This window comes from Gobio gobio, assembly GCF_949357685.1.
Source record: "Gobio gobio genome assembly, chromosome: 17".
In the NCBI taxonomy this organism is placed as follows: Eukaryota; Metazoa; Chordata; class Actinopteri; order Cypriniformes; family Gobionidae; genus Gobio; species Gobio gobio.
In genome coordinates this window covers 26,269,367-26,288,643 of record NC_137110.1, presented here as the reverse complement: position 1 = coordinate 26,288,643, position 19,277 = coordinate 26,269,367, and the positions used below count along the sequence as shown (strand labels likewise).

At 37.9% G+C, this 19,277-nt stretch overlaps 1 protein-coding gene across 1 annotated transcript in view; it reads left to right on the top strand.

Moving 5' to 3' along the window:
• Positions 1-9,982, top strand: part of znf644b (zinc finger protein 644b) — a 36,224-nt gene extending 26,242 nt beyond the window's left edge. The window contains exons 3-6 of the mRNA XM_079840152.1: positions 16-564; positions 6,398-6,523; positions 6,623-6,728; positions 6,809-9,982. Of these exons, the coding sequence (XP_079696278.1) occupies positions 16-564; positions 6,398-6,523; positions 6,623-6,728; positions 6,809-7,022 (995 nt within the window). The 3' untranslated portion in view covers positions 7,023-9,982. The remainder of the gene's footprint in view (positions 1-15; positions 565-6,397; positions 6,524-6,622; positions 6,729-6,808) is intronic.
• The last annotated feature ends 9,295 nt before the right edge of the window (positions 9,983-19,277 follow it).

The following is a 19,277-nucleotide window of genomic DNA, read 5'->3' as shown; positions in this document are numbered from 1 at the left end:
CTTTCATCATGGCAGATAAGCCAGAGTCTAAAACCGAGCACACCTGTCCCCTGTGCCTGGGCTGGTTTGACACTAAGACCGGCCTCTCCAATCATGTGCGGGGTCATCTGAAGCGGATTGGCAAGCCTATTTCGGGCGCTAGCAAGTCACCTCTCTGCATTCTGACAGAACTTCTTCAGGATGAGGCGGAGTACAGGAACATTATGAGGGTGTTTGGTTCCAGACCACACTTATCAAAACCTTTTGTCTCTCAAAAGTTTGCCAACAGCGATGGACTGTTTCTCACATCCTCTGGCATTCCCATGAAGATCCATCATGCCACTGGCACACAAGACGAAGGGCAATGGACTATGATCAGGCCCCCCCAGGTCGACAGGGAGAGGAAGAGGGCCGATAAGGTCCGATCTAGCACTTTAGAGGATCTGCTGGGAAGTAGGAAAGTGGAGCAAGAAATGGAGGTCGAAGGCCACTCAGAGGATGCCAGTACTCCTTTGACCATCTCCTACACTAGTGGCAGCATACCCAGATCACCAACTGTGAAGCTGGATCCTCACTGGAGCCAAGGTTAGGAACCACACAATCACTAAATTGTGTCAACAATACTACATTTCTTTGATAATAGCCTTAAACAAACCAATGTTTGATATGCCTTAAGATCTTTACCTGGAGTTCCGTAAAAAGTGATAGTCCACCCAAATAGGAAAATATCTCACTCTCACATCCTATGGAAGCATGTTCCCCCACAGCATAAAAATAAAAACAGTAATTATGACTTTTTATCAAACAATTTTTACTTTTTTCTATGAAAAAAAATATATATACTGTATATAAACTAGATAAACTTACAATTTTGTGATGAAAATCGCAATTATCTTGTCTTTAATTGTGAGTTTAAATCTCACAATTCTGAGAGAAAAGTAAGAATTGCGACTTGGAAAAAAAGTTACCATTACATTTTTATTTTTTAACAAGATCAAAATGCTGTTTATAATTGTTATTATTTTTTAAACACAAAAGAGAAATTTTGATGAAACATTTTTGAAGCTTTTTTTTACACAGAACAACAGTTCATAAAGTTCATAAAGACGGTCATAAAGTATGTCAATAAATAAATAAATAAAAGCACAACTCTGAGCTGATTCGGTTACAGCTATTAGAGGTTTAATGAGGGAAAATTATCAATGGATCGCATCTTAAATTTTTGTTTGTTCCTCACAAAAAGATACCATTACTCAAGCTTGGAATATCTTTTGGTAAACAACAGAAAGAGGTTATTGTTTTAAAAAAATGGTGTCCCTAGTGGCTCTGAAATTTAAATTTCATGTTTAAGATGACAATACCTTGCTTATGTTTAATTACATAAGCCCATTTAGCATCAAGTTAAGTGGTTGAAAAATAATTAGACATGTAATTGGTCATTCATTTCTGTTTTCTTGTGTATTGTGAATGGACAAAGAGAGCTTGGAAGTACCATTGATACTGAGCAATTTTAGTGAAAACAAAACCCCTCCATGACAAGAATCTTTTGCCTGTTCACTGACAGCTGAGCGTGTGATCTGTCTTGTTTCGAGTGATGTTGAATCAAAGAATCTGAGAGTGACAGACAGGTGAGGTTTCAGATATCTGGGTCACAATCCAGCGTTGAACATTCTTTATTCCCACAACATAGGGTTTTTATTGTTGTTAGTCTTTTGTTAATAGTTATAGCCCTTGAAGTGCAAATAATAAAGTAGTTTGTTAAGTGCTGTAGCATTGATTTGAGATATTTACAGTAAGCATGGGTAGAGATGATCAATACAGTGTAGTATGACTGCACAGCCTTGTTTCACAGCCGCTCTCACATGTTTTTCCACCTCTACTGCCTTCATTATTTACAGTGCACCTTAAAACCCAATTTCAGTCATACACTCCATATTAAATATGTATGACAGACGCTTCATATTTAAGACAAAGTTCTCTTCCCGTAACCTTGAAGTTGCCAGTTGATGCCATTAAAAGAGAGAGGGAACACAAGATTCAGAGAGTGCTGGGTAAAAGTTTGCCACTCATTGAAATATTGTACCAGGTACAAAAAGAATGAATGTCATCAAAAGTGGCTTTGAAATTCAAATGTAAAAGGCATAGCGCTCTTTTATGTACTACTGGAAACACATCAGCTGTATTTGCACGTCTTTGTTTCATGCGTACCCAAATAAAACTCTCATTTAATTAATAAAAAAAAGCTAATTAATGAAGTTTCACAATCAAATTTATTTCACAGGTTGCCCATTTTAATTGGATATACAATGATTAGTAAATTTGATTTGACTGTTCAACCAGATTCATACAATCAGGTATGTTGCTTTATGTTCTGCTGCTATAACTCTCTGATTGGAGGTGGAGCGCAACTGTTGCAGGAAGTTTACTGAGGCCAGTTAGAAAAAAGGACATTTGTGCTTGTTTAGATAGATTCACCTGTAAATCGTGACTTTTAAATCGTGATTTTTTTTCTTAATCGAATAAGAAAAAAAAAAGAAAGAAAAAAAAACACATAGGATAGGCATTGACATTTTCAGTTCAGTAATGAACTGATAACTCTGTTTTTAACTGTCTATGTCTGTGAAGCAGTTTGTAGGCTATTTCAATAAGAAACTGTCATCTGAGTTGTACTGTTACTCAGAGTGACTTTGTTCATATGTGTATTTGTCCATCTTCCATTAAGTTTGTATTAGGGCTATCAATTCAAGTAAATTTTTATTTTTAATAGTTATTGACAAAGAGATTCCAGAGAATTGTATTGCAGTGGCTTCTCGAGGTTGAGTAAAACAAACCTAGGACTACTTCGCAAAAGTTTTTTAAAATATTCTCAAATATATAACGAACAATTTGATTGACAGCAGTGGTTCTTGAGGCAAAGTCGTTCAGAATGAGGATATCTAACATATGATATGCATATTATGTGTATGCGTGAAACTCGTGATTACTGAGACTTAAAACTGGTTAGCACTACCTGGTGACTGATTTCTTTCAAATTTCTCACAGACCTCTAGTGCCATGAGTCAAACACGCCCACAGAGTTTAGTTTTGATCGGCCTTTGTTAACCTTCTCTAATAGGTGCTCAAACTTCTTTTTTTCTTTTCTTTTTTTTTTCTTTTTTTTGAGATACGCCAATGTCCTCATAGACAGTCATGGCACTTGGACAAAGACACTGCATGCCAATTTTCAAGTCCTTTGGACGAATCGTTGGGTGGTTATAGCCATTTTCATGTATTTTCCCTTTTGGCCCCTCCCACTTTGAACATTTTGGCTCCCCCAAGTGACAATGAATCGGAATTTTGACTTTTTTAAATAATTATTGATATTCAGACTCCAGAGAATATTTCTGCGTTGGTTTGGTTCCGATCAGGTGAAAAACCTAGGACGAGTTCGCAAAAGTAGGTTTAAAAAAAAAATTCCAAAATACCCCCAAATGGCATGCATTTTATCCATCTTGAGCCAAGGATTCCAACGATACAAGAGCCTACGCCTAACGGTTCTGAGTGATTTCGTTCTCTCTTCACCACTGTAGCGCCCCTGTCAGGCCGATCGGTGCGAGCCTTGGTGACATTGTTGACCGTTTGAGTACTACCAGCCCTCAAAGTTGCAAGTCTCTACGACTTACAATTTGGTCTGTCCGATCACTTTTGGAGAATGCTGATCCTTGGAAATTTTAACAATTACAATAGGGCCATTAATAAAATTGTCCTCTTATCAGAACAATACAAGAAAGAACCACAACCTAAATGCAAATCATATTTTTACAAACTCTGCCATGGCCCAGCTGCTACTACAGCACAGAATGAGTTCGAAATCATTCAGAACATTCTTTCAAAAACATCAAAACACAGTGTCATGGAATGGAACATAATGTAGGTGTCTGGAGACTGTTTTCACAGTGTTTCACAGTGTTTTGGCACTCATGGTCCAAAAAAACCCCAGCAACCTTTTGATCACTACATGACAAACCATTAAAAAATAGTGCAGACAGAATGCAAGAATGCATTCTGTGTGAATGGCTCCTACCTCAGACAGGGGTGCGTTTCCCAAAAGTATCGTTAGCCAACTATGGTTGCAAGTCCCGTCGTTAGCTCTCGACCTGTGGTTAGAAGCACAGTTTCTTGTTTACATGACATGTGGACAAAATCAGCAAGCTGATATTCAGTACTATCTATATATTTCATTTAGAATATAAACTAATTTAAATTATGTCTTTTAGTTTGTCAAGAGATATAAAGCACCGTTTTTGAAGAGTGCACATGTGCGTATGTGCTCTAGTACATAAGAACGATTCTATTATTGAATCTGGAAATAAAGCAAAATAGAAATAGAAAAAAGAGAATTAGTCCTCAGATGCCATGTCCGTCATTTTAGCAAAAAATATCTGGGATTTAGCCTGGATGCCAGCCGAACTTAGCCGAACTTGAAAAACTTACAGTATTTGAGGTTTGGTCAGTTCGGTCTGGAATTGATCCGTTGTTTATACGATGATGGACAGATGATAAACAGTAACGGAAGCATCCACGTCACCAAAGAACGCTTGGGTTGAATTAGTTTTAATCCTAAACGGAGATTAGTATCTGTATCCTTAAACTCTTTTTTACAACACCGGCAAAGATCGTTTACACCTCATCTTCTTCTTCTACTTCCTCCAGCGTGCGTGCAGACAGGGTTGCCAAATTTTCACAACAAAACCCGCCCAATTGCTACTCAAAACTAGGTCAAAACAAGCCCAATAGCTTTTCCGGGGGGGGGGGGGGGGGGTGTATGTGTTTTTTTTGGCAGGGTTGCATGCTAAAATTTGCATTCCTGGATCTAAATATCACATAATTGGGGTCGCTTCAACCTGTGGACTTGGCAACACTGTGTGCAGTTGAGTTCTGTTGACATTTAACAACTAACGTTATACGTTGTTCCGTTGCTCTGATTGGTTGTAGGTCTATCCAATTGAGGTCCTGGTTCGGTTGAAACACACCCCATAATCACAGCCCAACAGAGCAGTATCAGACTCATATTCTGACTAGAATTGAGTATGACAACGTCAGGCTCTCTGGGATTAATTCAATCTGAAATTAATGAATTAAAATAAATTATTATCCCTCACCTGCGTGACATCATTAACCAACGACATTTAAACAATACATTTACGACAAAACATCATTAGCTAGTGATTAGCTTGTTGATTTCTTCAATGATATATCGTACTATGGTAGTTAAAGTTGCAGTATGTACGTTTTGCACTTTACTAAAGCATAAAAATACCATAATATGTTTGTAGATATTTAGGAAACATGCTAAATTCACCTACTTTTTTCTCAGAAAAACAATGCTACAGCCAGTTATTTTACTTTGAAATGTGCGTTCCATTTCGGAATGTCTGTTTATGTTTTGGTCTGTGCGAAACCGCACGCTGCCAGTTTACCCAATAGTATTTTGACACCCTAGGTTGCCAGTTGTTGGAAAACACTGTGTATTGTAGTCATGGAAGCCAGCAAACAAATTGGGTCAGAGATCGCAGATTCTACCCGACCTAAAAATCCTCGGCATCCATCTAAAAATCTCTATGAATGAGAGCATCAACATAAACTTCAACTCAAGCTGGCAACCTGCGTGAGCGTCGAGTCTGAGGAGGAAGGGAGGGGGAAACGACGATCTCCAATATTTAGAATTTGGACTGCAGTACCTATTTCGACCACTAGCTGTCAATCCTACATACCGCACCTTTAAGCAGCGAGTTTTGTCATTGTACAGGAAACGCACCCCAGAGTAACAATTTCAAATGTGAAATGGAATTCTGTGGACTGTTGGCTAATAATAATTGTTCAACAATTTGGAAAGTAATTAATTCAATTATTTGAATCATTTAGATAATTTTATTAAAACTTCTAATCAATTGACAGTCCTAGTTTTCATGTATTGAATTCCCTGTATTATTAACACCAGAGCTTCAAGATTCATATAACAGCTGTAGATTTGCATTAACTGGACACATTTCATCTGAAAGTACAATAAGAGCAGATGACTAGTTTCAAACATTGCCCCTAAAAACAAACAAACCAACAAACAAACAAACAAACAAACCATCAAACTGATTGCAGATACTTTCTGAGAACATACAGTACAACTACAAGAGTGCACAGCCCATCTTTATTATATGAAAACAGATGGAGTGGGAGGTGATGACACTCAGGGAATCACAGTTTTATTTTCTTCAAGCTGCTGTGTGCCTTTTCTAAATTACACTCTCATGTAGCCATATAACCATGCTTTTGCTATTTATAGAGCAGTCATGAGTGGAGTGCAGAAAAAAAAGTATGAGGTCATCTAACTGTTATTGAAATACTCATTAGCTCAAAACTTTTTTATTTATGTATAATCCAGAGAAGTTTGCAGTGAATAAGAAGATCTGCATCCACTGCAACGCGACGTTCCACAGCGCCGTAAGCCTGTCCAATCATCTTCGAGCATATGCGCGACGGAAGGAAATTGCTTTATTAGAAGGAACAAGTAGGGTTTCATACATGCTCTTCCAATCTGTCCTAATTTAATCATCTAGCCACTCAGCCACTCTTTTCATTGATTATAATTACATTGTTGTTTTCACAGCATATGATTGTAAACAAAAGAGGCCGAGATCAAGGCCTGGGCCAAAAAGGAAGGCGTTTCCATCTTCACACGCCGCCTCTGAAGTGATCTACAGAATGACCTGCAGGTACTTTACAGCACTCCTGTACTTCATCACCACACTCTCTCCTACCAGCTCTCATATCGTTCTTTCTTTCTTTCCCCCAGGTTCTGCGATCTGATCTTCCAGGGTCCTCAGTCAATTCAGGAAGACTGGATCAAGCACTTGCAGAGGCATCTTATGCACACGAGTATCCCCGGCGTGGGTGCAGGTATGGTGGAGGTTTCAGCGCTGTGTAAAGAGCTGTGTTCCCCATCTCCCCCTGAGCGCCTGCTCCTGGATACACACCCTCCTCTCAGTCTGCCTGAGGGGGTCTCCTAAGCCACGTTTACACACCAGCTACGCTCACTGTACACCTGTTCTGCACATGTTCATAAACAAATACACATATAATACTGCATATACATCTCTGTATATGAATACAGAATAGAAATAGATATATAATATAAATGAAAGATTTTCTTATATTGCATATTATTCATTTTTCTCTTTGATTTATTTCCCAATTTTATTGTATCGATCTTCGATTGTTCTTAAGGGCATGCTATTTTCAACATAGATTTAGAGTTTGGCTATATTTAGATCTTGGATGTGCACATTAGGCAGTTTATCGCTGCAGACTGCACTTCTCAGCTGCTGTGACTTGCAAGTCTCCAAATCATTGAATTCAGAGGTCACTGTTTAGAACATGGCACTTTGACGATCAAGATCACTCGACTTAATGCTATTTACTGTAATTTTGCGCCGCAAAGTTTATTTACACTGACATGTATAACCAATTTTTAAGAGAGTATGTTAATATCATAATATATCTACAGTAGTGCTTTATTTCTGGTTAAAAGTTCTTATATTTACTCGTATGCCTCATTTAACACATTAGGGGAAAAAAGGTCATATTGCATAAACTGGGCATTAGAGCCCAAAACATGTAACGCGCAATCTATTACAATGTTTCAATGCTATTATCAAAGATATGAACTGTGAACTTTATTAATATCGATGAATATTTTTCAGAGCTTTCTAGTTGTTTAGTAATATCATGGGCAATACTGTCATAATGCAATATTAATTAGTTCTATCTATATAATGTCAAAAAAGTAATGTACCATATTGTTGTAAGTTGCTGAAACCCCTGCAAATGCTATTTTTGATCATCATTTAATGGTGCTACAATGTAAGGTATGTCACACAAAAGTATAATTACGCAACTAATTATCATGTTTTTCTTTAGGATACTAAAGGGAATCTTTACCACTCATTCTTTCTGAGGTAAATGATTTCTTAGCATTTGATTGTAAATAAAGCTGTAGGTAAAGACCAAATGGAGCAATAGCCTTGGTCAGCCCTTCAAATAGTTACCATGTAACTATGTACCATTACTTGGTGATGACAATGTGCAAGCACATACCGATCAATTAAGGTATACAATGTGTTAATGAGCCGAGCAAGCGTTAACACGTTGTATTTATGTCTCTGTTAAGTCACTAATAGCCAATTAAAATGTAATTGTGATTTAAACCTTTGTATCTTTTTCTGCTGTAATACTTATTTACTTTACACTGCCACTTTGTTGACAAAGGCTGCTGTTATGTAAGTATCAAGGATCTCCATGATATCAGCTCTGCCTTTGTGTGGAGGAATAGCTCTGATAATATCAGAGAAAGCGGCTTGACCGGGGTTCATCAGTAAGCGTCTGGACCGGGAGGCGACCTCACAGTTTGTCCCGGGCAGGGCTTAGACTGGCGATCAAAGCTGTACAAACCAATTGTCATCACGTTCCTCCGGAGGGAATTTGGAGTACATTAATGCCCCTGCTTTGGGAAATAATTGTATCTCTCTGTGACTTCATTAGGCTCTCCTGGACGAATCAAAAGGCACTCCACCGAGGCTGGAAGCTGCATGGTGGGCAGACAGTGTCCCAAAGGGCCGAATGAATAAAAAACGAGGGATTATAATGAGATTGAGCTAACCATGACCAGGATTGAGTTTTTCCATTATACCATTGGCAGCTTCAAGAATGAAGTGGACGAGGGGGGAGGCAGGAACATAAAGAAATGTGTAAGATCCACACCAGCCATCTGCCACGGGGCTGTGCGGCTGACAGACCAGAGCACGCTTATCATTAGGCAGTGAATCAAAGAGGCCTGCTCTCTGGAGATTCCTCCATTAAAACAGTATACAAGTGTCATCACTTCTTCGGTGTGCAAGAGAGCACGTCTTATCTGAATCAGGAGGCATAATGACTCGGCTTTGGAAAACAAGAAAGAGGCTTTCTATTAATCGCCATATTTTTATTTGTTAAATCGAACCTCCACAATGTAGAAGGAAGAGGGTCGCATGCCATGTTGTTTCATATTAATGGTGTAACCTTACGTGGTAATTAAAATCGCCCTCTGGCGGATAAGCACGTTCTTAATATTTCATTGGCGCAGTTGTGACAAAGGCAGACTAGGGAACGCAGGTTTATCTCACATTACATGTATCTCCCGATCATTATCTTCTCAGGTGCACCTGCATGAGACTCTGTTGGATTGATTGATTGATTGATTGATTGATTGATTGATTGATTGATGGATGGACACTCTTTTTACCCTTTCTTAGCATTTTTCTTGTCTCCTAAGACTAACACTTGTCTTGACTTACTCCTCTGAAGTGGCAGGAGCGACTCCGGGATCAGGACCAGTGACCGAGCCCTCGCCGCTGTCGACAGTGCCCTTGCTTTTGCTTTCGGTCATTCCTAAAGTGTAAGAGCCTACACTTCCTCTGTGAAAAAGAGAGAGAAGAAAAGAGAGGGTGTGAGAACAAAAAAAATCAATAGGTTTCCATTATCTGGTTGGGCAGTGTCACTGGCCTGTCAATGATCCCGCTACAGTCCAGGCACAAGGGTGAGACGAGCCCCCAGTCAATCGCCACTGACAAGAGGAAAACATGCTGACAGCAACCAGGAACAAGTCAGAACACAGATTTGCACTTCAAGCGCTCGTCCGAGGGGGCTGTGTGAGGGGCCACCAAACGACAAGGGGCCAGACTCGGGCAGAGAGGGGGGCATGGTAGAGGGGGCTCTGGCCGGGTTTTCACCCCCGTGTCTGAATGTCTCACTCCCCCTCACAAACGCTTTTATCCTCGCATCAATTATTTACCTCTGGATACACCAAAGGAAACCCAGGTGCACTGATTGTGGCCAAGAGAAATTCATCACCTTCGTTGTTGCCACAAGCTCGAGCTCTCTTTTCCGTTCCTTCTCTTTCTCTCCCCTTTGCTACCCGTTCTCCCCGTCGCACAAAATAAATAATAAAAAAAATAGTAATGAATATGCATGCAGGTGTATTTTGTGTCACTGAAGGTAGATCATTTCAAATGTAAGCAATCTACACTATCTCATGTTTTTTTTAGGGTGTTCTCCCACCCTCTCTTTTCTTAAATAATGTGATGCTTGAAAACTCAGTTGGGCCAAACTGAGTTTGAGTTTAACTTACCCCCAAAAGTTAAGATAACTTTCTTTTTTTTTCTCTCGAAATTTTGTTTATTCAAATTCTTTGGACAAAACAATTGGACAAACTCAGCAAATTAAGTGCAATTACAATAAAATAAAATAAAATAAATACAGTGTAGAGTACTTTGCCTCTAGAGTAGGCCTATCTCGTCTAGAACAATGAGAGACAGCCTAAGTTAAATTCAGTTTTACAGACTCGTTATGGGGTGTTAGTATCAGCCCTCCATTTGAACCCTCTTAAACCAACCCTCTCCCGCTGACCGCTGAGTAAGAGAGACATCAACCACTCCACAAAACCAGAGAAATCAATACATTTTGACAAGGATGAAACCTGTTTGGGATGCACCATTTTGGTGCTCCAAAAATATGCTTTAGCCCTTGTCACATTCAATTATATCTGTATGGCTTGTCTGAGGTTCACCACAGTCAGCTTTTATGGAGCAGGAAATCCGTTCCTCTGTCTCAGTGTTTATATCTGTAGTTCTTGTATACTGTGATTTTAAACACTGTTTATTCTTAAACATTAAGGTGAAATTCCAACTGTATTGTTACTAATTATGTGGAACTGGGTCTTATAACAAAGGTTAATGAGAAATTAGCTCGCCCATTCGCTCTAAATAATTTCTAATGGACGTTTTTTTCAAAAGGCTTCAAGCTCTCGGGGCATCATCTGACATGCGGTATAGAGCCTATTAATTAATGCGCTTTCCCGCCAATTGTTTTTCAATTAGTCCGCCTTCTTTTTTTCCCTGAGTTCCCTTTCCTTGTCTAGTGCACTAATTCGGTATAGTGGATGACTGCAGGGAATTCAGGTTAATATGTTGACAAGCCTCGAACAATAGCGAGTCATGTCGCTGTGCACGCTCGGCTGGTTCGGTTCATTTCAGCAGCTGACAGCAGGTCCTAATCATCAGCTGCCCTAAAGACACGTCATTATGTACCATTATGACGACATAATTACACTTGGCTATTTTAAAATGTTTCCAATTAATGGGCAAACTGATATGTAATATGTAGCATTAATTACGTATAACATAAGGAAAAAAGCCTTGAGAATTTTCATTAAAAACATTTAATTGTTATTATTACAATCAGGCTAGGCTATTATTATTATTATTATTAATAATGCATTTGATTAAAGCAATTCTGTAACCTAGATAGTGTGTTAATATGTCACCGTTGTTTATATATTGGACATAAACCCGTCATGTGATGTTTGCATTAGCTACAGAAGAGGATAAAGTAAATGCAGTAAATGACAAACGCAAATCATAATTCCATTCAACAAGAACATTAATGTGTCAGTTACCTTGCTCGGTGTAGGCTAACATGCTAAAAATCTCAACAAAAACAACTATAGCTAATAATAATAATAATACTGTTTTGAAATGCTGTTGGACTGTTTTAAGAATGAATGAATGCCTGTATAGGAGCTTTAGGTGTGACTGGTCACTGAGCAGCTGGCGCTCATCCCTCCGGGCGCACCATGACCTGCTTTTCTTACCACACTAAATTGGAGGCTTGACAAGCCACAAAATGAAAGTGATTTGAGTTGGATTCGGGAAGAAATGCAGAATATGAGCCAAAAGTGACGAGTCGGAAGGGTATCCCGGGGATGAGACATCACGCGTGAAACATACGGCGCCTTTATTCTCCATTCAAATAGTGTAACAACATCACATAGGCCTGTGTTAAAATAGCCTAGAAATAAATATCCTACATTTTCCCACAACGTTATGTAAACATCATATACACGCGTGAGTCACTGATGTAAGATTAATGAGCGTGTTGCTTAAATCACATTAGGCTAAAAATATACTATTAATTAAATACTAAGCGACTTAATTCCTACTTGCTGTATTTCATTAAATGTATCTCGATATGCAGGCTAGCCTATATGTTGTAATGGGTTAACTCATGATGAAAAAAACATGTTATGGTTTTCTCACACTTTGGAGGAAATAACAACTATATCAAAATGCAAGATTTCTCTCTCTTCTGTAATAAAATGCGGCGCCAATTTGGTCTTCCCAGCTCCGTTTGCGAGTGTTAATTGATCGTTTCAAACCAATGACAATGAAGAGAGAACTGAGCCAATCAAAAAAGATCGCGTATGCTGTGTTTGGCTTGAAGCCTCTGTTTGCCATGCAGTTTTTTCTTGTATTTTATTTTGAAACGTAAACTGCAGTGGCCATGCAGTGCAGATATTGGCCACTAGGAGTCACTGCACTGCAATTAAGACCCAGGCACTCGCACTTGGCTACAGACGCTTTGTTGAGCCAACATTAAACGTTTGAGATGAGTCTGCCTAACTGGCTTTTAACCTCTCTTGCAAAAAGTTGTAGTGTATAAAATAGTTAAATAGGATTTTATGGGTTAAACAGTTTCTGTGATTTACACAAATCTAAATAGGCCTACTAAATAAAACGAAGCAATAGGCCTATTCAAATTGCTATTCTTTCTTTCTTTCTTTCTTTCTTTCTTTCTTTCTTTCTTTCTTTCTTTCTTTCTTTCTTTCTTTCTTTCTTTCTTTCTTTCTTTCTTTCTTTCTTTCTTTCTTTCTTTCTTTCTTTCTTTCTTTTATGTATTTTCGATTTACAGAATCCTTCCAGAATGTGTAACAGTAATAAGGCCATTTAGTTATTTAAGTAGGCTATTCAGTTATTTAAAAAAAAAAATGCATTTAAACTGTAATGTAAGACTGTGTGTAGGCTATATAAAAAGTAGGCCTACATATTAAAGTAGGCTATATATATATATATATATATATATATATATATATATATATATATATATATATATATATATATATATATATATATATATATATATATATATATATATATATATATATATATATATATATATATATATAATGTTTTGGCGAGGAAGAGGAATGAACTCCAAACTATCCCCCACCTTGGGATAGTGCTGTCTAATTTGAGAAAGCTTCGCCTCACGCAGAAAAACGAAATAATTTTGCATTTACTGCACTGACATGTCTGTTGTTTCAGTGCAAAAACAAACAAACACAAACTTGCTCGCGCGCGTCATCCTGCCGTGTGTTTATTCCTTTACCGTTTAAACGTGGAATATCTTCACCGTAAGCAATGCTTTCTTTTGCTTTTTGCTTTGTTGATATATATATAATTGCGACCCAACTGTATACTACTGTTGAGAAATGTGTCAGGCGACACGTGAATATATAGAGCAAATGACAGAAACAGAGGGGGAATAAGTGACAGTAGAAAGACGCACGCAGCAGTACAAAGGCGCGCAGAGCTTTGAGAGCGCAGTTTGTTTTAGCGCACATCTCCCGGGCTGAAGAAAGAAACTAACACGCCCTGTTTAAGAAACAAACATGCAGATTAGATAGGGGTTTGACAGACACTCTTTACTTGCAGATTCCAGGTCCCATCGCGCTTATACCAACACAAATAGAGCTGCAGAACCTGCTTGACTAAATGTAGTAGTGCCTTTCAGCGATAAATGCCAAAAAAGGCAAATCCAAATTTAAAATTTGACATTTTTTAATGTTACAGTTAAATTTAACACGTAAGCACAGGTTAATAATGCGAATTAATTATTAACTGGTTTACAGTGTCCTTGTTACATATTACATGTACTCACCATGGTAATAACAGTAGATTATACATAATTACATGCAACTAACCCTCAACCAAACCCTAACCCTAAGTACATGTACTTAATTATTATTAATCAGTACTTAAATATATAATTACACTGTAAAAATGACCAAAAAATAAAGTGTAACCCAATAACCTTTCCATGTTAGGCCGCCTAACATCTATGCCATGTAAACTCTGATTCATGGCACAAACATATGTTTTATTCAACTGAAAATATGGCGGTGCATATGTGCGTCTGGAAAGTGTTGCCATATTTCACCTGCTGGTGTAGAGGCTAACATTGCAGGTGGTATGCAATCACTGACAAACATGTTAACTCCTCTTATCTGGCATGATCAAAAAGAAATGGCTTTGTTTTGTTTTTGGTTTTTTGTACAATTTGCCCTCTCTCCATGTTCTTTTTTTCTGGTGCTGTTAAGGGTCATATAGCTGACACGGTGCGTGTAGATATCACAGCTCGTCCAGGGAGTTGTCACCTGTTATGCGTCTGTCACCTCCAGGCTTACTAGCTACATCCTGAGCTGTGATCATTGCTCAAGTTCAGGAACATTTTGTAAAAACAATGTGATACTCGTGCCAAAACATGTCGGCTCACCATGAGTTTGTAAGAGGTGATAACGAATTAATTCTATTTTTATAATTTTATAATTTTTCATGATATATAGGCAATCTGTATAACATCTGGCTTCTTATAGAATGTCCAAACTGTGGAGTTTAATACATTTAATACAAGGATATAAAAAATGGCGTGAGATCAAAACCCCAATCTGCATCATTTGAATTACAATTACATTGTAATTACTTATGTAATACGAATTAACAGCATGCAATCAGTTAATACATCATCGCCTATTTCCCCCCTTTTCAAATGTTACTGAATATAGTGTATTATTTGTTTCAACTGAAAATTTAATTTAGCTTTTGCGTTGAACTATATTATGGGGTTGATGGACATAAAATCTGTAGTTTGTCACGTTCATAATTGGAGTCAGTCAGGCTGAAGAATATTGAGATTTTAAATTAGAGGCACATGGGCCTTGTTGAATTGACTGTTAAGTATTCTGCCCACTTCCAGACGCTGTCCAATGTTGTTCTAATCACTAGATCAACAACTCAAATCTACGGGAGAACAAATAATGGAGATGAAATGAGCAAATGATTAGCATACTGTGAAAAGTACAATGCGTTTCTTATTTAGCATTTAGATAACTGTCTGTCCCAAAGAGCAAAGCTTCAAAGTTGAACCCAGTTTAGGAGAAGGGAATTAATTCTCTCTCCTTCATGCTTCATTGAATCTCTCATTACCAAACTTTGTCTGTATTGATGTTAGATTTGATTGAAGATTAGAGCATTTAGCAAATCTTGCTTTTGCGCATGTATCAGGTTTTTCAAGCGCCCGCTGGTCAATACCCTCACTTTTATCCTGTGTCTGCTTCATTTAAACTTCATCAACTCCATCAATGAACTGGAACAGAGAAACGTCCCAGTGGTACAATGCTGTTCTTTTGTTAGATAATTCTTTACTGCCTCTCTCTCTCTCTCTCTCTCTCTCTCTCTCTCTCTCTCTCTCTCTCTCTCTCTCTCTCTCTCTCTCTCTCTCTCTCTCTCTCTCTCTCTCTCTCTCTCTCTCTCTCTCTCTCTCTCTCTCTCTCAACCACTAAACCTAAAATCGCACTATGATGTATTATTTCAATCAATATGGTAATGAATATTGGTTTGAGCTTTCAGTTTGTCTGGCTTAACAATGTATATGGCAACAGTGATACTCTCTCTTGATGTGCATGTCAAACCCCATCCCACTTTTTTACAGCCCTATATTTCCACTGACAGTGAAAATTGTTCATATAATAGAAAATGATGTATTCTCACTTGGGAGATGTACTTCCAATGAAGGAAGAAATCAGGGTTGCCTGCTATGTTTCTACTCTGTATTCCTTGCAACCCACTATAAATTATGAGAAATGCAAATATGAAAGACAGCTAGTAAACCATACCATTGTGTGGAATAGATCATTCATGATAGGGTTGCCAAATATGTGGTGTTATTTGTCCCCTGTAGTGAATACCTAGTTGCTTTGACTTTGCGCCTCTATAAAGTGAGACGTGAAGCAGTGCATCATATTTATACGGCTACCCGAAGAGCCATTTCCGAAACATGTGCGGGGAAAATGTATGTCTCCATCTGTTGCCATACTAATGAATGTTCTGCCGTCTGAGCCCATTCAATGGTAATCATATCTTTAATGATCAAGTGGCAAGTGATATACACCTTTCCATAAAGTCCCTCACATTCACATTTCAGCGGGAAAGGGCTGTCCGTATGTCACACAGCACACGGCAGTACCCTGCCCATTTGTTCTGGTTGTAAACGCAGCAAATTAGTCTCCAGTTGCTGGAGTTCAGAGCAATATATACTGAAGAGCCACAGCACCACAGAGACGTTCTAAAAAAGAGAGTGACATACTGCCCCTCTTTTCATCATAAACTATGTGAGTACGTTACACCTCTAATAAGTTGTGTTATCCTTCTTGAAACATTTGATTATGGGAAATATATATAATAAAGTGCTGATTTAATTTATATTAGGGATTAGTCTCAATATTGTCTCAAATCTCTAGGTATTACATTGTCATATTCACCACCTAATTTTGATTTTAAATTGCTTCACAATAGCAAACAACTTTTAATTAAGGTGGGCTTTAGACAATGATGTCCTATTTAGTGGGTGAAGTCATGGACATGTTCATCAGAAAATATTGGGTCATGCTCCCAGTTTGTCCAATTGGTAAGTGCAAAGCAATTGATTTAAAATGACCTTCGAAAATGTACTATGTGAAGGCAACACTTGCATTTCACCCCACAAGCCATGACCCCACAGGAGCAAGAGTTTTGAGTTAAAATGGTGGAACTAAGTATAGGTCCTCATCCCTTGAGAAAATGTTTCAGTAATTCAAAACGACTCTGCTTCTCCATTTCACACAGGATGTTATCATTTGCAGTTCTTGCAAGAAACAGTAGGCTCCAAAATTGTAACTATTTCTATATCGATTGGAAAGGCGTTTTAATCTGGTAAATTGTTGACGGTGCTTTACAGCTGTCTAATAGTGTTTTCCTCACCTTCAGCGCGAGAGTCCCAGGATGTTCGCATACACGCAGAGGTTTTATATTCAAAACCTGTCCCAGCAAGGCATCTCATTATTCCTGTCTGAAAGTATTGGCACACAGAGAGAAGTGTGATTATTGGTGATAAATGTATAAGTTTTACGCTTATCTTATCCATTGGTCTCAGTGTGAGCTCTCACCCAGAACGTTGCAAGCAAATGGGTAAAATATGAACATGCAGGAGGTGAAGATTCTCTATTCTCCAAAAACAGATGCACATCTAATAGAATATGCATAAAATGTTGTGCTAGCATAGACAGTGACTGGTACGCTAAAACATTTTTACAGCTTGGCGCAGGTAACATGATTTATAGCCTGTGAATAGTGTTTTATTTGTAACTAAACTTGAATATGTTAAAAATGCAATTCATACAATGACTTAAATACACTTTTGATGAAAATGTTTGTTTAGTTTCATTATAGCAAAATGTCAGGGAGACATTCTTATTAAAATCCTTAAAAAACATACTAGTTTGGCATTATTATACAGCATTTAAACAGCACATTTTTTGGTTTCACTTTATTTTGATGGTCCCTTTAACACATTCTGTTGACAATAAATAAAATTGCACCTACATGTCTACTAATTCTCAGTAGAGTGTTAGTAGAGTATTAGTAGACTGGTAGGGTTAGGGTTAGAATAAGTTGACATGTACTTGCAAAGTTACTTATAGTCAGTAGAATGTCTGTTGGAGGACCGTCACAATAAAGAGTTAGCAGACATTAAGCAGACAGTCTACTGATAATCTAATGAGAGTTAGTTGACATGTAGTTGCAAATTTACTTATAGTCAACAGAATGTTCAAAAGGGACCATCAAAATAAAGTGTTACCCATTTTTTTATAATATTGCTTCACTGCTTAGTAATATGTGAAAAACCCTAAATCAAAGTCAGGTGGTGCATCCAATATCCAGAGACATACAAAAAGTCTGTGAATCTAGATAATTATATATTTTTTTATATAAAGTTATTTATTTTCTAAAATATCTTGTACCAATCCTTTAAAAACAAAACAGAAAAATGTAACAATATTTATGAATCATAATTAAAAAATGACATTGACTTGTTAAATATCTGAGACCATAGATACTTTTTTAGAAAATAACCAAATAATCATTATGTTTTAAAGGAGCTAATGTGATTTAAACTAGATTTTTCCTTTTCTTTATCATGGACACTCATATATCATGTACCACGTTTGCAAATGAGTTCTGAATCATTTTTTTAAATCATTGATGATATATTGGATGTATGATGTGTGGTATTGCATGTTAAAAGACTGATAGGAAGACAAAGTGTTTGTGATTGGTATTTTTGAGCATGTAGTGTGGGCACCAGCGAGAAGAATTGGATGGATTCAACAGACTCTGAATAAAGCATTCGCTCTATTCTCTCTCCCTTCTCTTGTCTTTTCATCTCTCTCAGTAAGTCTGGAAACAGCTGTCATGTTTGACTGACAGACTAACATACACTCGACATGGCCAGACTCTCTTGTGTGAAAGCCTGTTCTCTCCCTCAGCCTGGCCAGAGCTGAGACACATGTCAAGAGAAAGCTTTTTCCATCTCTCTGTTCAAACTCATACCACACTGCCAAAAAGAGAGAGAGCGAGACAGATGCTTCACATCTCTTGCTTTGCCTTTAATCACAGTCAATGTCTGCCGTTCCTCACAACTGCTTTCATGCTGTGACTGGTCAAAGATACGTGAATGAGATGTTTCAAAGTGCTAAACCAATTTAACAGGCATTCTCATATGAAAGGAGACACAATGGAAGCTGTTTAGAGCAGTCATCAATACCATCCACAAAGACTACAATGAGGGGACAAACACCTCACTTCACAAAGGACAACATGTTTATTAATCCCTGCTCTCCGTTACCGAGCTTTGCATCTTCGATGACAAAGCACAGTAATGATTTACGACAGCTGTATCTTTCTATCGCCATTGAGTGGTTGATGAGACGTCGTCATTGATGTAAGACATTGTGAACACCTGAAAGGACCTCACAGGAAAATACACATGCTTTTTACCTACATCTTTGTCAATGTGTTGTATATTACAAAACACTGGTGTCTTTGAATGAATGTTGTTTTCTAATCTTCTTATCAGGTCTTGAAGTTTATTGAGGTTTAAACTGACACTGAAAACAACCAGATTGGAGATCTGTTTTTGATATCAGATTGTAATAATGGAGCGATTGAGAGTGTGTGGAGAGTACAGATCATGAGGGCTGCTGGAGTGGTGTTAGTGTTTATTTGGTGTGTTGTGTG